General features: G+C 36.7%; 1 protein-coding gene across 2 annotated transcripts; it reads left to right on the top strand.

The window, feature by feature from the left end:
* The first annotated feature begins 1,365 nt into the window (after positions 1-1,365).
* On the top strand, positions 1,366-16,087 carry LOC121419505. 2 transcript variants are annotated; one of them, XM_041613956.1, is made up of 4 exons: positions 1,366-1,464; positions 4,018-4,355; positions 6,061-6,121; positions 15,521-16,087. In XM_041613956.1, exons 2-4 carry the CDS (start codon positions 4,058-4,060, stop codon positions 15,786-15,788), a joined length of 627 nt encoding a protein of 208 aa, XP_041469890.1. In that variant the 5' UTR covers positions 1,366-1,464; positions 4,018-4,057; the 3' UTR covers positions 15,789-16,087. The 2 variants fall into 2 exon arrangements, with proteins under 2 accessions (XP_041469890.1, XP_041469892.1); XM_041613958.1 differs by lacking the exon at positions 1,366-1,464 and adding an exon at positions 1,488-1,684.
* Positions 16,088-19,309: the final 3,222 nt, after the last annotated feature.

The raw sequence follows: 19,309 nt of genomic DNA, 5'->3' as shown, positions 1-19,309 counted from the left end.
GTGTTCAGGGAGGAATTAATCGTTGCTTTACATGACAATGAGGAGAAAATTAGAACATTTGACATTTCATACGATGAAATATAATAAGAAAAAGTGAGTGGATGACGTCATCAGTCTCCTCATTTGCATATCGGCCAGGATCTGCATACAAATGTGTTTTTTTACTAAGCAAAACTTAAAATGTCATAACTTTCTTATATCACATGCGATTTTGACAAAATTTTCAGTGTTATGCTTACTGGACTTTTCTCTCTTTATTCAAATCATCATTTTTATTGGGTTGGACTTGCCATTTAAAAGCTAATCGAGATTCAGAAAAATCCAACAATCGTCTACTTGTTCGAGGATCAGTTTCATGCCTCCTTGTAGCACGATTCTGATTATTGTAATCAATATATCAACGGTATGAATGTAAAAAAAGAAAGAAAAATATGTTCATAATTTATGAAAGAATAACAACCCGTATAAATTGATCCTAAGGTAAATATAGATTAGGTACACAAAATCATTTTGCTTAGTAATCAAAATGTATAATAGACCGTTTTTTCTGTGCGTGTTAATGAAGATATAAAACTCACTGCATCTATATCTTTTCTATTAAAGCTTCATTGAAAAAATATCTTTTATCCAAGTATTCTTAGTATCACACCTGCACGTTCACCCACTTGCACACACACACACTCTTCATTTCTTCTTTTTTCTTCTTTCTCCTTTTCTAATGATTTGTGACGTAACATTTTCTTCCCGACCCGGACCTATAAAATATTAGGTTTCCATGAAGCGCTCTTCCCCCTTTGGCTGCTATTGCTCAAGCATTTTTTTGCTTATATAGTGTGCCACTGCATTTTTTTTCATTACTTTGTCTTATCCTTATTGTATTCATGTCTAAATTTTGCTATGATACTACTATAAATCTGTCACATTACAATGTACTTTCATGTCATATAACGATTATGTTTTATGTATTGTAAAATTTATTTTGACTTTACAATAAATGCAGAAACTCCTGCAAAAAAAGCACGCATTCATTGTCCCCTAACATGGGATAAATGTTTGTCATTCGCCTATATGGAGTTGTGGCCCAGTGGATAAGTCTTCTGACTTTGAAACAGAGGGTCGTGGGTTCGAATCCCAGCCATGGCGTAATTTCCTTCAGCAAGAAATTTATCCACATTGTGCTGCACTCGACCCAGGTGAGGTGAATGGGTACCCGGTAGGATTAATTCCTTGAATGCATGAGCGCTGAGAGGCAGCTCGAGCTAAAGCCGGGGTAATGATAATAATAACAACGCGCCTCGGAATAGAATATTTCTAGATAGATGGCGCTATATAAATGCCTATTATTATTATTATATCTCACGCAATAACTATCGGATGTTACAAAGCAATTAACCGCCGAGTCTGCGGTGTTTGCCTTCACTTATATTACGATAGTCTATCGTCAAAAAGGAAAAGAATAATAAGGTCCGTACGTGATATCTGAATTGCTAAGTTAACTGTCAGGTAAAACTTAGAAACACCGAGAAACTTAGATATAAAGGTGGGATAATGATTCGCCGATCGCCATAGGTCCGACAGCCCGATATTACCGTGCACTGACGAACTTTTTACCTGACTGCACCGGCAGGCACTCAAACAGATCAACTGTTTATACCACTATCGTGTGCTTGATACATTTACACAGGTGAAAACTATTTTTTTTCTCTCTCTCTCTCTTTAATAAGACGTTGATGAATTCATTCATCCATAATAGATCTAGATATTTTAATTTTCCAATATTTTTTTGTATCAGTTAATACTCATCGATATACATATTTTTTTTCTTGATTTGCTTTCTCTCTTGAAAGATTTAGTCACCAAATTAATCCCAAGAGGCTAGATTCGAAACATATTATTTTCAATTCTAAATGAGCTAATCCACTACGTTCTTAATTTTTAAATTTTAAGTGTCTTGGCTATGAGTGTAGGATCTTAATGTAATTTTTGTTTTCGTGACTGTTGCCTCATTTTGTACTTTTAAAATTTTCAGTGGGTAAACATCATAACATATAGAAAATATACTCTCGTTGACGTAAAATTTCAGAATGTCAAAATTGAATTGATGTGCTAAACTCGACTTTGATTGATTGATTGATTGATTGAAAATCACATTTATTTCCTTCAAACAGATACAAAATAATATACATAATATGACATAGTACGAATACAGTATATATTTCGACACAAATTTGAAGGAGGTGAAAACCCGAAAAGCAGAGCTTGAGTTGGGGTCGCCAAATACAAATAAATAACAAGTTACGTACTGTAATGACATCATACAATCAGGGAAACTCCCGCTTTTCCGAGATCGTTTGAAATGTCCCTTTTGCGAGATAGTTGCGTTCACCGAAGCGTGAATCACCACTGAAAAACCTTCGCCCTGTGTAGTCTTTCTCGGCTGTTTTCAGACCCTTATGTATGTGTGCGAACACTCGGTAAGAGCGGTGAAAATGTGTACGCGTGTATACAACCATAGAGCTGTTAGCTCCATGATACAACCGTGCATTCTTCTGGACATTGTTATCTTTAGAACATGTGCCTCTCTCTCCCCCTCTCTCTCTCTTTCTCTCTCTTATTTATTGTCAAGCATTCAATTTGATTTTCGTTCATCACTTACCCTTAATCCTGACGTTAAATGTACCGTAATTAGACCATATTTTTGGATCCACCGTCATATCCGTAATATCCAACTTTCATGTTAATTCCACCTCAGCATTCATCTTCAGCTTATGATCTGATGCACAATCCATAATCAATTCATTATAATATTATTTCCACTACTAGTGCCGGCGGAAGTCATGGAGATTATTAAGTCGATATGCAATTTCAAAACATGCCGAATACAGGTCTGTCCTAAAAGAATCATTGGCTGGTTGACGAAGCCAACGAATTGGAAAAAAGTATACTGTATTCACATTCAAAACATACATACTGCTAAGTATTGGGGCTAGCGGTCACCAAATAAAGTGCATTATAAAAGTCTGCCTGTCAGCTCGATCCATGTCCAAACTTCCCTCAAACGTCCAGCCCAGATGAAAATAATTATCATGATGTCATTATGATCATGACCATTCTCCATTCGACATGATCCATGCTAGCAGTGAACAGGTGTGAGATCAATGGTTTAGATTATGAACATTATCGAGAACTGCATATCCATTTTCTATAGCACTAAACCGCCGGAGAGCTGGTTAGAGGTTATTACCATAGGAACGAATATATTTTCCGAGTCTTTCTTATCATATATTACGTAATGCCGTACCCAAAATAACTTTCAGCATGATCATGGAATGTCCATGGTAGTACCATAGCTCTATGCACACTTTGTACACGCAGTACACACACACACACTGCACATTCGGCTACAACATGTAGCGGAGTATCGCGGACACAAAGGCTGAACGCAGAGACTAACCTCCTCTTACGAGAACTTTTGCTTGCATTTTTTCAGCATAAATGTGTCTTCTTTGTTCAATAGCGTCTAAGCACCACGGTGGCGAATTTTATTTTTTTGAATATAGATGAGAAATTTAGTTTTCTTTAACATATTTTAAAATAAAAATCCGCCACCGTGGTGCTTTTTTATATGAATTTTTTAGTGAGGGTATGTCAAAAAAAAAACATTCACTTTGTACAGGAAAGCTATTCGGTGAGATCCTAAAAGATTACGTCATGCGACCACAAATCCCTGTTAATCGAGATTCTGTCGCTCTCGCAAAAGCGGGAGTTTCCTTGACTGTCATATGTGATTTCTACTCAGTTCTCATTCCACAGGAGCTATATGGAGTAATAAGAGGCTATATCCATAAAATAAAGGAATACATTTTTGTCATATGTATATTCGCTAAAAATGGAAAGGGATAATGGCGAATTTAAAAAAAAATAGTAGCAATTCATTTAATAATGCACAACTTGCGCTTGTTTTTGTGTAATTTTGTTTATGTGTTTTCCTTTTTGTTTTTCTTTTTATCGATTCAGAACAAAATAAATTCACAGGGATATAAGCTACCATTGCAATATGAACTCGGCTACCAAACCGGATTTTGATGGAACCTTAAAACTAATTGCTAGGGCCTTATACAAAAATGAGGAGATCGATGATCTTGGATCAGCATTGGGATTCACTCCAGCAGATATTGGTCGATATACTAATGCGAATGAAAAGCAGGGCGGGAACTATATGGGGACGTTGGACATGCTCAGGACGTGGCAAAAAAGGCAGACGGTTTCTACGGAAAAAGGGAATCTGAGATCCGCACTACTGGCAGCTAATTTAGTATCCCTGGCAGATAAATATCTAGGCACACCCGAAAATGGTGAGCGTGAACTTTGCTACTATTGTTATCATCATTTATCATTATTACTTTCGATTTGCATACCAATGATTATGGAGTGATGCAAGAATAAATGAAGAGCAAAAAAGGGGGTTGGTCAATTTTTCATCAAATTTGAATTTTTTTTCTCGATGTATACATTTTTTTGTAGCACTATAAAATGATACCAAAGAAAAGCTGAAATTTCCATTAAAAAGTGAACTTCAATGGCAAAGAAATCCCTTTTTTCAAAAGGGGTTACCATAGGTCCATTTTCAGTTTGAGTGAAAAAGGGGAAAAGGGATATCTTTTAAAATATGAAGATAGGTAGATTAAACCCAATTTTATGTTCTCAAGGTAGAGTACCATGAAAATTTAGTTTCGCATAAGAATATTGCAATATGGGAGAATAAAAACAATTGATTTTCTTGGAGCGGATCTACCCCCCTTTGCAACCAAACTCTTCTGAAGAGGTAATTTGCCGAAGGGGGTTAAGTCTATTTTTTATGAATTTTAATGTTTTCTTCTCAAAACCTCTATTTTTTAAGTAGCTCTTGTGATACCTAAATGAAAATAGCGTTTTTAATCAAAAGAGATGGGATTCATTTTAGTTTGCTAATGGGCTAGGTCCATAAAAATATATTTTTGTAAAATATATAGAAAAAATAGGTAGGTAGATTTCCTCTACACCCAATGCTTTGTTCACATGATAGGGTAGTACATCCTAATAATTTACTTTCTCACAAGAATATTGGAATAAGTGAGAAAAACAAACACGATTTTTTTCCTTAATGGTCCAAAGTGAACCTATATAACGCCTATTGCAACAAAACTCTTCATGTTTGGCATACATTTTCATTTTTTTACTGGAAATTTTAAAATTTAACTATACTGTAAATAAAGCCAATAACATTGAGCTTCTTGTTTTAGGAGGAATACCAACAACTGAATGTTAACCTAAAATTAAAATTGATTGTTTTGACCAAATTCACTTGCAATGGATTGCAAGGTTGTTTTTTCTTGCGACCCTCCATATACATTGTTTCCCCTATTTGTATGGTGTGTGTTTTAAAATGATTGTTATTGATATTGATTGCATAACTTAATATCTATAATAATATTGATGGTAGTACTATGAATAGTATTAAGTAGTAGTAGTGGTAGTAGTAGTAGTAGCAGCAGCAGCAGCAGCAGCAGCAGTAGTAGTAGTAGTAGTAGTAGCGTAATAGTCGTACAAGTAGTGTCTATTATAATCAATGTTTGTTATTATAATTATCATGATCCTCATCATCGTCATTGACATTCTAAATATCAATTCTAAAGTCCCTTGCCCTAAGTCACTGTATAATACAGTCTGTAGTAGATTAGTCTTGGTACATCCATGTACATGGAGGTACTTCCTCCATGCATATACCGATTCACCAAGCATTTATTCTGCGGTTTTGAAAAATGAATGGCTATTGATTCTTACAAATGAAAAGGGGTCATTGGGACATATTCAAACATATTACTTATTGGGTAATGATATAATGCGATTGCTGTAAATTCAAGAAGGGATTTTTTTGGTTATAATGTAAATCTGTCCAAAGAAGTTATTTCATAATTGATACTATTGTATCACCGTAAAAGATGCAGGATTGGTTCCGTGTAAAGGGGTTGTAGAATGGTAACTTCAATGAAATCAATTGATTTCGATAATTTTCCACAGGCCCAACACCACAGGCATCAATCCAACCATCGACACAGGGTGTAACAAGCATAAATACGAAGTGAGTACTTTATGCTGTGTAATCGTGTGATTTCATGAGCATTTTCTTCCGTTTTCAACGATTCTTTGAAATGAATTTAATAAGCATGATAAGAGGTTATAGTTTGTAACAATAAAAATGGTGATAATATTAGTAGTGGGAATCAGTGATTAGGAATAAAATGGATGATGCTGGATATGACAATTATATTTCATTTATCTAGAACTCTGATAATCATGCTGTAATAATAAATATAAAAAATTGGGTAATATTATTAATAAGAAGAAATATGAATGAAATAATGATGATGACCATGATAATGATATAGATAATTATGATAACAAAAAAGGAATTGTAATAATAACTACAATAATGGTAAAAACAACAGTCCATTGTTCGTTCTTCGAAATAAAAATCAGAAGTAAAACTTCTCCGGACAATTATTTTTTTCTCCTATTGATCCTTTTTCTGAGAGCCAGTGAGCAGCGCCAGATAAACGTTGCCCTATTTCTTAAATCATTGAACGCAAAAAACATAGCAAATACTCCCATCTTTTAATCCTTTTATGTGGTATTGCAAGAAATTTGCGATCGATTGCAAGTCCATTTTGGGTCCCTAAATCAATCATATTTCTCGCAGTTAATTTCAAATTAGTGACAGATTGCTAATTTGCTCCTTGAAACAAGAAGTTTAATCGGATTTGCTACAGCTAACGTTGATCTATCAGTTCTAAAACTGTAACAGAATATTTGGGATTGATCGCAGATTTTTTCTGCAACACCCTCTTAATGTGTCTATGGTATCTCTGAGTAATATTGAGATATATATGTTCGAAAGAGAAAAGGATCCATTATTTCTTGACAAGGTCGTGCGTTGCTTGCATAGTTTTCTTGTATGTTTTAATCGTTATAGAATATTCTTCGCAAAATGTAAAGATTGTTCAATAGCCTTAAACGTAGATCACGTCATTACCCCCTCTGAGCATACATTCAATGTATGTTTATGTTTCGGTTTCTCGTATTCCTGGACCCCATCTTACAAAGAGTTACCATTTATCGGATCAATCGTAACTCTGTTGAAATCCGTCAGTGTCATAATTTTTTTAACAGGAAACAGGAAAGGAGAACACACCAAATTGTCAAGAAATCAATGAATTTATGGATATATACAGTCTTACTTAGGGCGCTGCACAGTGGCGACCACCGCTGGCTTTTTCTGTTCCTGACTTTTGTTGATTTTTCTCATTTGTTTCGTAATTTTTGAAATTGTGATATATGTGAACTTGTGTCAAAATGGATTCTTATATGTCAAGTTTTAGATGGATCCTGCTTCTGACTGGTTTGCTGTTATTGACGAGGTTTTCCATGCTGACAACATGTCTGCCCTCTGACTTCGACTACACCCAAGGAGCTAGTGTTTCGTACCGCCACACGGAGGAGGTGGAGTGCAAGCCCAATGGATACGAGAACTTTCCGCGGGAAATAAAGCCATGCAAGAGACTTAAAACAGCATTACCTTCAATTGCTTTTGGAAGTGTACGCTCACTACAGAATAAAATGGACGAATTACGCCCAAATGTCCGGTACCTCAACGAATATAGTGAAGCCAGCTTGTTTTGTTTCACGGATCAGACCAGGCTCCATACTGCCATACCGGATAGTGCAATAGAGATAACAAATTTTGAAGTTGTCAGAAGTGACAGAACTGCGAAATCCGGTAAGAATCGTGGTGGTGGTGTATGCATGTTTATGAATAAGTCATGGTGCAATAACTGGTCAATTAAAGAAAAGATATGTACTGCTGATTAAGAATTGCTTATCGTTGGACTACGCCCATTCTACCTTCCAAGGGAATTCGGTCAGATATTTATGTTTGTGGCTTATGTTCCACCACAAGCCAACATTAAATTAGCAAGTGAGAGCATAGCAACTAAAGTGAATGAGTATGAGAACATTTCTCCAGATTCAGTTAAAGTCATTTTGGGGGACTTCAATAAATGTAGCCTGCAATACACACTACCTTCATATAAACAGTTTGTTACTCAGAATACTCGTGATAATGCCAAGCTGAATCTTTGCTACAGCAACGTTCCAAACGCATTTGTTTCTTCTCTCTGTCCTCAGCTTGTAGTCCAGTCAATCTAGCCAGAATAGGGGGGTGACCCGCCACTAATTGCAACACTTGATTTTCCACTGCAATGCTTTCCAGGAAGGTCCCCTTAACAACATACTGAAAGTCCAAAAAATCCAAGCAGTGGAAATTTATGAAATTTGCATTTTATGCAAATAAGCGATAAAAAATTAGAAAAATAAGGAAAATAGTCCAAAAATTACAAATTAAGTGTCCAAAACAATTTCATTTGAGCAAAAAGTAATGATAAATAACTGTATTCAATGTTTTTCAAAAGCGCCAGCGAATCTACCTAATTTGCATATTATGCAAATGAGCATCCTTATATGGAAAAAATGTTTAAGATATTGTGATTGTTCTCATATAGACTGCTTGAAAACATTTCATCTATGTAGACATTTTTGCTACTATCACTAAGCATGAGAATTCATCACAATGCCTGAAAATTAATTTGCATATTATGCAAATTAGCCATTAAGAAAAGAAAATAAGGAAAATAACACAAATATTATAAATTAAATAAATTAAATGTCAAAAGCAAGCAATTCGAACAAAATTTCACGATGAATAAATAAGTACAATGTTTTTATTTTAAAAAGCTAGCCAATCTGCCTCATTTGCATATTATGCAAATAAGGATCCATATATGGAAAATGTCAAGAAATTTTGATTTTCTCACATTGACTGTTGTTCAAATCAATATGCTGCTATCACTAAGCATGCATACTTATCATAATATGATTTGTATTTAAGGTAAAATACTGGAAATGTGTTCTTCACGTCCTAAAGCCATGTTGTTAGTCTGACAAGATGATGGGATTGGCAAGAATAAAGCACAGTATTTGAAATTGGTGAGTAGTTTGATAGAGCTGACGTCCATTTCTTATATGGATGGGAACGACAGAAGGAAGGCCAAGAAAAGCAAACTTATGGCAGGTGACATCTGATGAGTAGTCTCATTAAGAAGTGTAGCAGAGATTCCATCTGGCCTAGTAGCTTCATGCAGGTTGTTTTGTTTAACAATTTCTTCAGTAGTTTGGGCTACACCCGCTTGACTAAAAAATATGTTACCTGGCCATGCCTGGGTCAGAACAAGGTTCCAGGACTTGCAGAGCAGCGTCATCATCATCATGATCAGTGGTAAATACTAATACTAAAAACCAGTTGTCTTCCAATGTAGTCATAGCATGATAACATGATATTAGGTTCTTGCCAAAGTCCTCTTGATTAACATTTAATCTCCTATGCTCGACTTGTCGGATTTCAGTACAGAGAGTTGTATGATTGTCCAAAGTACATGTGCATGACACTATGAATGTCAGCATTCCTCCAGACTAACATCCTCAGTCGTACCATGATTTCTGACAGGTTTATTCCTCTGTATACTCACAGTATACCAATGAGTAACACAAAGTGGCAAACAAATCCTGGAATGGGTACACACTGTTCAATCATTGTTGGATGGTATTTGATGGGGACGTTAAGGGTGATCCGTTATGTTGTGTCCTAAATAATCTGGTTTAGTCCTTCATCCGTTAACGTCTGCTTGGTTGTTCATTGTCTCACTGAAGAATTTTCATTTGCCATAAATATCAGGAAATTGATATCATTTGCATACGATTTGCTTAGAAACTATAGCTACAATATTTGGAGATAGTTGCCATTCTTAGGACATTCATCAAAGAGGAAAGAACAGAATATGGATGCTTCATCCTGAAGCAGCAACTGGATTCAGCAAGAACATCTAATCATGATTCCTGTATCTGGGAATGATGTCTATATACATTTTAAGCCTTTATCATGACTTTATGAATGGCTTTCATGTTGCTCGTATGGGCAAATGCTCATTGGTACTCTTATAAACCATGCCCAGAGATCTCGTGATTCAAGCAAGTACTCATATTCACCACCAAGACAAGTGGTGTGCTACAAGGACCAAATATTCGAAGCTAACAAGATTTTATTTGTACTGGGTGTGACTTCTTGTGCTGATCACTTGACTTGCTGATCACTTGACTTGACAAAAGGGTCGTGGTGCTCCAGTGGTTGGAGCATTGGACTCATAATCGCAAGGTTGTGAGTTTGAATCCCAACTCTGCCATTGTCTCCACTTTGATAAAAAAGGCCCGAGAGTGATATCTGTCGTCTATAACGTCGGCTACTATGACTGGTTAACCTAGACGTAAAATGTTTCATAGGTAATTGGTAATATGCCAGCTTGGCGTTTACCAGCAAAATGCTGTCCTGCCGAGTTCCTACGGGAGTTACCACAAACAAAACAAACAAAACAAATCAAGGAGCATGCTAGCGTGGACTATACTAGCAAGAAAAGCCAAGACTCTACCAAGTCAAGGAGAGAGCAAGACTTGGATAGAAATATGAAGCATTCAAACAGTGGGACCCATGTAGAACTGACTCATTGCACAATATGAGCATAGAGCTATTAACAGAGCTCCATGATATGAGTGAGGTATCTGCTCCGGTGGTAACTGCTCATGAAAAAAGTCAATATCAACCAAGCAAGGTCATCACGGTTACATATAATCTACGTGGAATTTTAGAGGAAAATATCACAAGTTTACTTGATTATTATTTTATAACATGACGGATGCTTATTTGAATAACATGTACATTCCACTTCAGATATAGATCCACAGAGGGGAGACCTTTGAAGGACCTTTCAAAGACCAAAAATTGGCAAGGTCTTAATTTATACAGCAGTCTCCAAGATCACTGAAATTTGTCATTTCTGTTGTGGAATGGCTCAGAAAGACCCCTCAAAGAATTCTGAAAGACACCTGTCCTATAGAGATCTTTCAATGGTCTTTCAGAGATGTTTATGCATCAGGTGATCTTTCAAAATTCTTTCCATAGACTTTGCCTGGTCTTTAATTTATCATTCGATGATATTTCAATGATCTCTCATGAGTCTTACAGTAATCTCCGTAAAAATCTTGAGACTGCCGAAAGATCATAGAAAGACTAATAAGAACTTTGAAAGTTCATTGAAAGACCACTGAAAAATCATCAAAAAATAATTTTACTGTAAGACCACTGAAAGACTGTTTTTAACCGTTTCAAAAAGTTTTTGGACTCATGAGGAACATAAAGACAATTGAAAGATCTATCAGGAATCGTGAAAGACATCGGAGATCTTTGAAAGTTCGTTGAAAGACCCTTGAAAGATCAAGCAAGTTTTATCGTCTTACAGCAGTCTTTCAGAGGTCTTGTTCTCTGTTGAATGGGGTTTAACTATTTGTGTGAGAAAACTCAAAATTTCTGGGGTTTTTTCATACAAGGATGCTCATAATTTTATATGCAAATGATGGAGATTTATTAAATTTTTTTTAATTTGAAGAATTATTAGATTTGTAAAGATTACCATGAGCTTCCGTTCAATTTATATTGTTTTCCGCACTTGATTTCCAATTTTTTTATTATTTTCCTCATTTGCAAATTATTATGGCTAATTTGCATAATATGCAAATTTTGTGATTTTCCTATGATTGTCTATTTAATGACTTTTAATATTGTATTACTTTCCTGTAAGGCATTTCCATATTCTAATTTCAATAGATAATCTACTTGCAATTTTTGAGGAATGTATCACCAGTGTGTTTTCTTGAATATTTATCACATGTTAGATACTTATTTGCATAATATGCAAATGACACTACAGACACTAAGCTTAATATTAATGTATTCAACGTCCTTAGTGATAGACGCATAGTAATTTCAACATTATTGAAATTTTCAAGCAGTCAATGAGAGAAAAATCACAATATCTTGACATTTTTTTCCATATATGGATGCTTATTTGCATATTATGCAAATGAGGTAGATTTGTTTGCATTTTTGATTAAAAACATTGATTAAAATTATTTATCATAAATTTCCTCTCAAATTAAATTGTTTTGGACACTTAATTTGTAATTTTGGGACTATTTTCCTTATTTTTCTAACTTTTTATGGCTAATTTGCATAATATGCAAATTTCATAAATTTCCACACCTTGGATTTTTGGGGACTTTTAGTATGTTGTTCAGGGGACCTTCCTGGAAAGCATTACAGTGGAAAATCAAGTGTTGCAATTAGCGGTGGGTCAAACCCTATATTGACTGGACTATTGGTAACTCTGATCACTGCAATATTCTTCTACGTCCAAAATACAGACAGCAGCTCAAATCACGAAAGCCGGTCACCGGAGAGAAGCAGATCTGGGGCAAGGATGAAGTGGAGACACTGCGAGCTAGTCTGGAGTGCACTGATTGGAATACCCTTCTTGAGTCAGCAGAATCTGCAGATGGAACGCTATCAATTGTCAACAACTACATTGATTTCTGCGTACAATCTTCCATACCTGTAAGGAAATATAGAGCATACCCTAACAACAAGCCATGGATCACAAGAGAATTAAAAATCTTACTGAAACAGAAACGGGACGCTTTTCATGATGGTGACAAGGATCGGAAGAAAGAACTACAGAAGAAAATACGAGAACAGATATCATGCAGTAAGGATAAATATAGGAAAAAGTTAGAACAGAATTTTAGAAGTTCGGACCACAAAGCAGCTTGGAAGAAAATGCAATCTATCACTGGTTATAAGAAATCTAACCAAAATCAAGAGCTTACTGTGCAATATATAAATGATCTTTGTGATTTCTACAGTAGGTTCGACACGAACGACCTCTCTGCTGAAAATAATTCTATGTTGGAAATGCTCAACTGTAAAATTAATGAAACCAATGATGTTGATGATGTAACAATTAAAGTTAGTGATGTTAGGAATATGTTTGCTAGGGCCAAAGTTGGGAAGGCAACTGGTCCGGATGGGATCTCAAACAAACTATTAAAAGTTTGCAGCCAACAACTTGCTTGTATTTTTACTGACATTTTCCAAGCATGCTTGGATACAGGTATAATTCTGCAGATATGGAAATCTTCTATTATTACCCCTGTTCCAAAAGTTAAAAAACCAGTAGAGTTTAATGACTACCGCCCTGTGGCAATAACATCAAATGTAATGAAGTGCTTTGAGAGAGTTCTGGTTAAATCGCTCAGACGTCAGACAGGTCTCTTTGATCCTAACCAATATGCATACCAAACCAATAGAAGTGTTGAAGATGCTGTGACAGTCTTCTTACACAGGATCTACCAACACCTTGAGCTCCCAAAAGCTTTTGTTAGATGTGTCTTTGTTGATTTTTGTAGTGCTTTTAACACCATAATGCCTCATAAATTGGCTGAGTATTTATCAAACTTTGATGTCTCTCCAAAGTATGTCAGAATCATCTTAAATTTTCTGGTAAATAGGCCTCAATGGGTAAGACACAATGGAGTTTCCTCAAATATTACATCCATCAGCATCGGAGCTCCTCAAGGTTGTGTAATCTCTCCCTTTCTCTACTCCATTTACTCCAGTGGAAGCAGCTCTCTGTTTTCCAACTGTTCTGTAATTAAATATGCTGATGACACGGTTATTTGCGGCTTTTTAAAGCATGGACCAGAGAGCTACTTCCAAGAAGTACAGAGTTTTGTAGAATGGTGTAATCAATCAAATCTACTCCTCAATGTTCAAAAGACAAAGGAAGTTATTTTTGATTTCCGTCGCTCTTCACATTTTCATGAGCCTCTTACCATGCACGGACATCCCATAGACCAGGTTCCTGAATATAAATATTTAGGAACGATTATCGACAATAAATTGAACTGGAATTCAAATACACAAGTACTTGCTGGAAAAGCTAATCAAAGGATGTACTTCCTCAGAAAACTAAAGGAATTTCGAGTAGACAACACAATATTGTTATTATTCTACAAATCATTGATACAGTGTATCATCACCTTCAACTTAGTCTGTATGTTCGGGAATTTGTCAAATGAAAATGTGAAGAAGCTTGAGAGAGCTAGGAAAACTGCTCAGCGAATTACTCACGTAGAGCTCCCTACTTTTGGTGATCTTTATGAAAAACAAATTCTTCTGAAGATTCACAAAATAATGCAAGACTCATCTCATGCACTCCATGATCTGTTCAAGTTCAATCGATCTGGTGTACGTCTTACAGTGCCTAAAACAATACGATGCAGGTTCAGACAATCCTTTGTCCCTAATGCCATACATATTTTTAATAGACATGTGAAACGATAAGTTATCTTCTTTCCATCTCTCTTCTCTTCTATCTTTTTTTCTGGCTCCATACTCTGGATCTCTTTTCATGAATACAATGATATTGGAAATAATAATACTTAATGATGCTATGATTTGCAACATAAACTAATTAAGTGCAATATTATATATACATGTACACAACATAGGAAGTTATTACAGTTTACATGTAAGTTATTCCAATTCCAATTCTAAGATTATGAACATGGTGGAGCAGTGGTGTTCCCAATAAATGATGTACATGTGCTTTAAATAACTTATGATCATATAACTCAAATACTGTCCATTCTGCATACACTTGCTATTTATTCATATATACAGATAAAATAGTATTTAGATCTTCCGTGCATCTTGCCGGATTGCCGGTTCAATTTACTTCCACTGACTTGCCATCCATAAAATACAATACAATGTCTTAAAAATTGCTCCTAGAACAGTCAGCTGCAGGACTCGCATGTTTTATAAGACTTATTTATGGTATTTTTTTTTTCTTTTTTTTTTTTGTTAAGGAATTCTGTCACTGTCCCATGACTTTCTGTTTCTGCCAGTTACATAATTCCTTGCTTTCTATTTAACGTCACATAATCTAATTTATTCGTACTACATTTTTTTATCTGGATTTTTCAGTATTCTCTGGCTCGCCGCACTGGTGCTGTGGCGCGGATCCGCTAAATCTGCTGTTATGCGCATCTGCAGTGGTGTGGGCGTGCTAGAGAATGCTGAAAATTGGTGGAATTGTATAATATCATTTTTGTACTGATTATTTATGAATTTTGTATGTAATGTTGAATAAGTGTTGTCATGTAAATTTTAATGCCAGCGGAGGCCGAATTTCTGTGTTTTTATAGACAATAAATATTTGAATCTTGAATATTTCTTTAACAGACATGTTCAACATATGTTGACCTTGCTGACTTTCTATAGTTGTGATGGATTGGATCAATGGTAACTCTTTGTAAGACGGACCCAAGCTGTGACTTAAAAAGAATATTCAGATGAATGAACACATTCATGAGTTTATGAATGAACACATTCATGCCGTCTTCTAATGTATTGAAAACCCATTAGTTGGCGACATTTGATATTTTAAACAGAGTTCATAATGTTCTTTTCCACTTCCAGCTCTGTTGGAATGAAGGTTACGAATAATGACATCATAAAGTTGTCGAAACTCATGCCCTGTGATTACTTCAACGATTTTGGTGTTGCTTTGGGATTCAGCCTTACTGACGCTAAAAACACCTTAACCAGACATCAATTGAATGCTCGTGCTGCGTACGAGGAGATACTGAATGCATGGAGTTTAAAGACAGGTGGACTAAGAAGGGATCTTGATAAAGCTCTGCTGGATGTAGAATGTTTCGCCCTCATAGACCAATACAAGAACTAGATCCACGACTACATGATGCGTTTGTTCGTTTTGGGGAACTGAAAGGAAAATGAAACATTCAGAAAAGATAGCTTGTGCGAAAACAGAAAACCAGAGAAACAGATCAACGAAAATTTGACGAAAGTTTGAGACAAAAATAATAAGTAAAAGAAAGTTAAGAGCATTTAAATTTGAGACCATTATTGTAATATAGATCATCCAAACTGGCAATGGGACAATTATGCGTGATGTCACATGTGAATAACTTTCCCATTTCTTTTCTATTTATTTTACTTAAAATGCCTATCACATCTATCAGCAGATCATGTATTCTTTCTAAACAGGAAGGCATATGCACATTTTCAAAGAATACATTATGGAAAAAGAGTTTGTATCAACATGAGAAAGAGCAAGAAGAGAGATTCTAGGGGTATTATTTAGTCCATCGAAGGGAAAGGTGTTAACGTGTGACATCACGCATCTTTGTTGCATTGCCAATAGGAGGATATCCATAGCACTAGTGATCGTAATATTCATATGCTCATAACTTTCACATTATTTGTCAATTTTTTCTCAAACATTCTTTGATCAAATTCTTAGATACGTTTCTGTGTTCGCACAAGGTAACTTGCTAAAAGGGTTTCATTTCCCTTAAAGAGGATGTTTTTCTTGAAGAAAATAATGATACCTACCTAAACCTCAATACACCTGCTTCTGCGAGTAATTGTATATTAAACAGACGGTTATCTCAACCCAGACAAAATACACGAGAGGCGAGTAAATGCAGTTTCCGTGGAGTTTAATAAATTGTTTCTGAAAAGCATCTTCCAAATGATGTATACCGAAATGTAAAATGATGTGGCATCAATAAAGCCAAAATAATATAATGCAAGAATTAAAACATAATAATACATGTATAAACGTAAAGCCTCCTGAGATGTGTCATATGCGAAAAAATATAAGTTATTAAACCAATCTCCTCAATTGAAAATTAAAACAGTCCATCCACATTCATGACAAAGACGCCAGTTTGTCATGTTGGCCAAATGTGGGAAACGTAAAAATCCATCTGCAAAGCTACGAAGCAAAGATTCCCGTTTGCAACACGAGCTTATGCAGGAAAACTTTTAAAACAGAAACTTGTGCTCAGAAGCCCCACCAACGGCCCCGAACTAGAATGTGAACGAGGCAACGTTAATGTTCGGTCCTAAATGGAATTCGCTGGTGGCCTCATCCAAATCGGGTGACGAACCACGCCCCGTTCACATTATAACCTGAGGAGTGGAATATACGAAATTGGTCTAAATAACTGAAAATTATTATCTCAGGAAGCCCATAATAAGTGAAGAATCATAATGTGTTGTGGCAAAAAATGGAATGCCGCCAAACGGGATGACTCATCGTCAGCCCGCCGCCACAACACAATATGATGCAATAGTTCCTACCATGCTTTATGTACAAGGTCCACGCTAAGAAGCTGGGAAAGAGGGGGGGGGTGCATTAAACGAACGGGGACGCATTATACCATTTAGCAGGAATATTGCTCATTCAGTTCACTGGCGAAGAATCTAATGTTCTATGAAAGGGGGGGGGTGGGGCTTATCAACTAAATAGTGAAGTTGCGGTAACTTGAAATCTCATGAGTCCACGTGTGAGTTCTGGATAATGTATTCAGGTTACAACATCTGCTCATAAAAAAGGTCCAATCGTTCGCGACGTCCGAGCCAGCGATTGCTTGACGGAGGTAAAACAGCTGTTTGTCCAGTGATATCGCTCCGCGACAAAGAAATCAAGGGTCGATCCTCATGTTCGCGGATGTATTGAGATTTAGGACCCGGGCACGCGCCGAGTTGTGAGGGCCCGCCCCCATTTAGAGCGGGTCTGACCACGTCAGCGAAAAGTGATTCGCCCCCTTCCTCTCGTACGATTCCGTGGAAGGCTGACACGGCCCACGTTGAAACTCCAAATAACTGCACATGGAAGAGAGAAAAGGAAAGAAACAGCGGCACCAATTGTGCATTCTAAAGGGGGAGGGTTACATAATTACCATAAACATGATAAGAGTAGCAAAGCCCACAGTCTAATAAGAGAGGGCGAGCAAGTCTGTCTGCGCCCATGGAGCTATTATTGGGTAAAGTAACCATCGCCGTCACCATGGCAACAAGAGAGAGAGAGAGAGAGAGTAAAGATAATATATACTGCTTGTTAGAGGGTGTCAAAACAAATTCATAAAACATTAGGTCGATATTAAATTTTGCACGAACTGGTATTTAACACAGAAAGGCGGTAAACATACTGGCAAAAATTGCTTAAATTAAGGGGGGACAGGTTGTCGAATATACAATCTGTGTGTGTTGGAAGCCCAGCGCCCCATATTTTGAATGCAAACATCGGGAACACCCGCCATGGCTGCAGAAGTTGCAGCCCCAATACGGAAAGAATGGGAAGAGAAGTGAGCAACGGGTAAACCGCAAAAAGTAATGGCACGTCTTAAAACTTTGCCAAAATTGTGCCTCGTTAGGGGTGACGAGTCAAAATGACGGAAAAAGGCAGAGCCGCACGAGCTTCGCAGAGCGAGGTAATCATTTACAGCGCGAAGTGGGCATAAATACGAAACAACATTCTGTGGAATTAAAATCGAGCATCCACGTCCAGTTTGATCTGTTTTAGACTTCGCAATCATAATGCGCAATTTTGCTTGATTACCCATTCCTTGAATAATAACATCTTTTTCTGATAAAGGAACGGGTTCATGTCTAGATCGAGACGTGAACTCCCCTACTCGAAGAAAACCAAAGAAAGCGATTAAAAAGGCAGCCCGAAACAATGCCAAATCATACGTATTAACACATACGTGAGTGAATGAATTTATGATGGATTTGAGAATAGGTAGAGTAATGGGACACCGGGTATCGCGGCGAGCGTTTTTCCGTCTGCACCCGTCTACCAGCCGCCGGATTACAAAAGCGTCAGTCACGTCAGGCCAACCCAATGTTTGCATCGTAAAGGCCAGACCTGAAATATAAGTACTTATTGTTGCCCCCGCATACCCATTCCAAGAGAGATAAGCAATAAATTGAGCAACCTGCTCAACGTCAGGAGCTATACTTATATCATAATGATATTGCAGCCGAAACTGCTTAAACACAGACCAAGCGTTCCTATAAGTATGATGAGTGCTGTGCGCCCGCGAAGAAAGCAACAGATGCTCTCTCTCTATACGAAGCTGCTCCAAAGATGGGCGGGAAGCTTGCTGCCAGCCAGATCTGCGCCTGGAGCTAACCTGCGAAACCTGTCCATCTGAAAACGAGAGAGGGCATCAGCCTTTTCATTGCGAGAGCCTGGCACGTAACGTGCTTTGAATATAATATTATGCTCCAAACAGAGAACTACAAGCAAACGAAGCAGTTTCATTACACTAGGACATTTCGAAGTTAAGGAATTAACAACAAGAACAACTGTTTGATTATCTGACCAAAATAAGACCTTAGAATTAGCTAGCAGAGCCCCCCACATACGTATACCGACTACTATTGGGAAAA

The sequence above is a fragment of the Lytechinus variegatus genome, chromosome 8 (genome assembly GCF_018143015.1).
Source record: "Lytechinus variegatus isolate NC3 chromosome 8, Lvar_3.0, whole genome shotgun sequence".
In the NCBI taxonomy this organism is placed as follows: domain Eukaryota; kingdom Metazoa; phylum Echinodermata; class Echinoidea; order Temnopleuroida; family Toxopneustidae; genus Lytechinus; species Lytechinus variegatus.
This window is presented reverse-complemented; position numbering and strand designations above follow the sequence as displayed.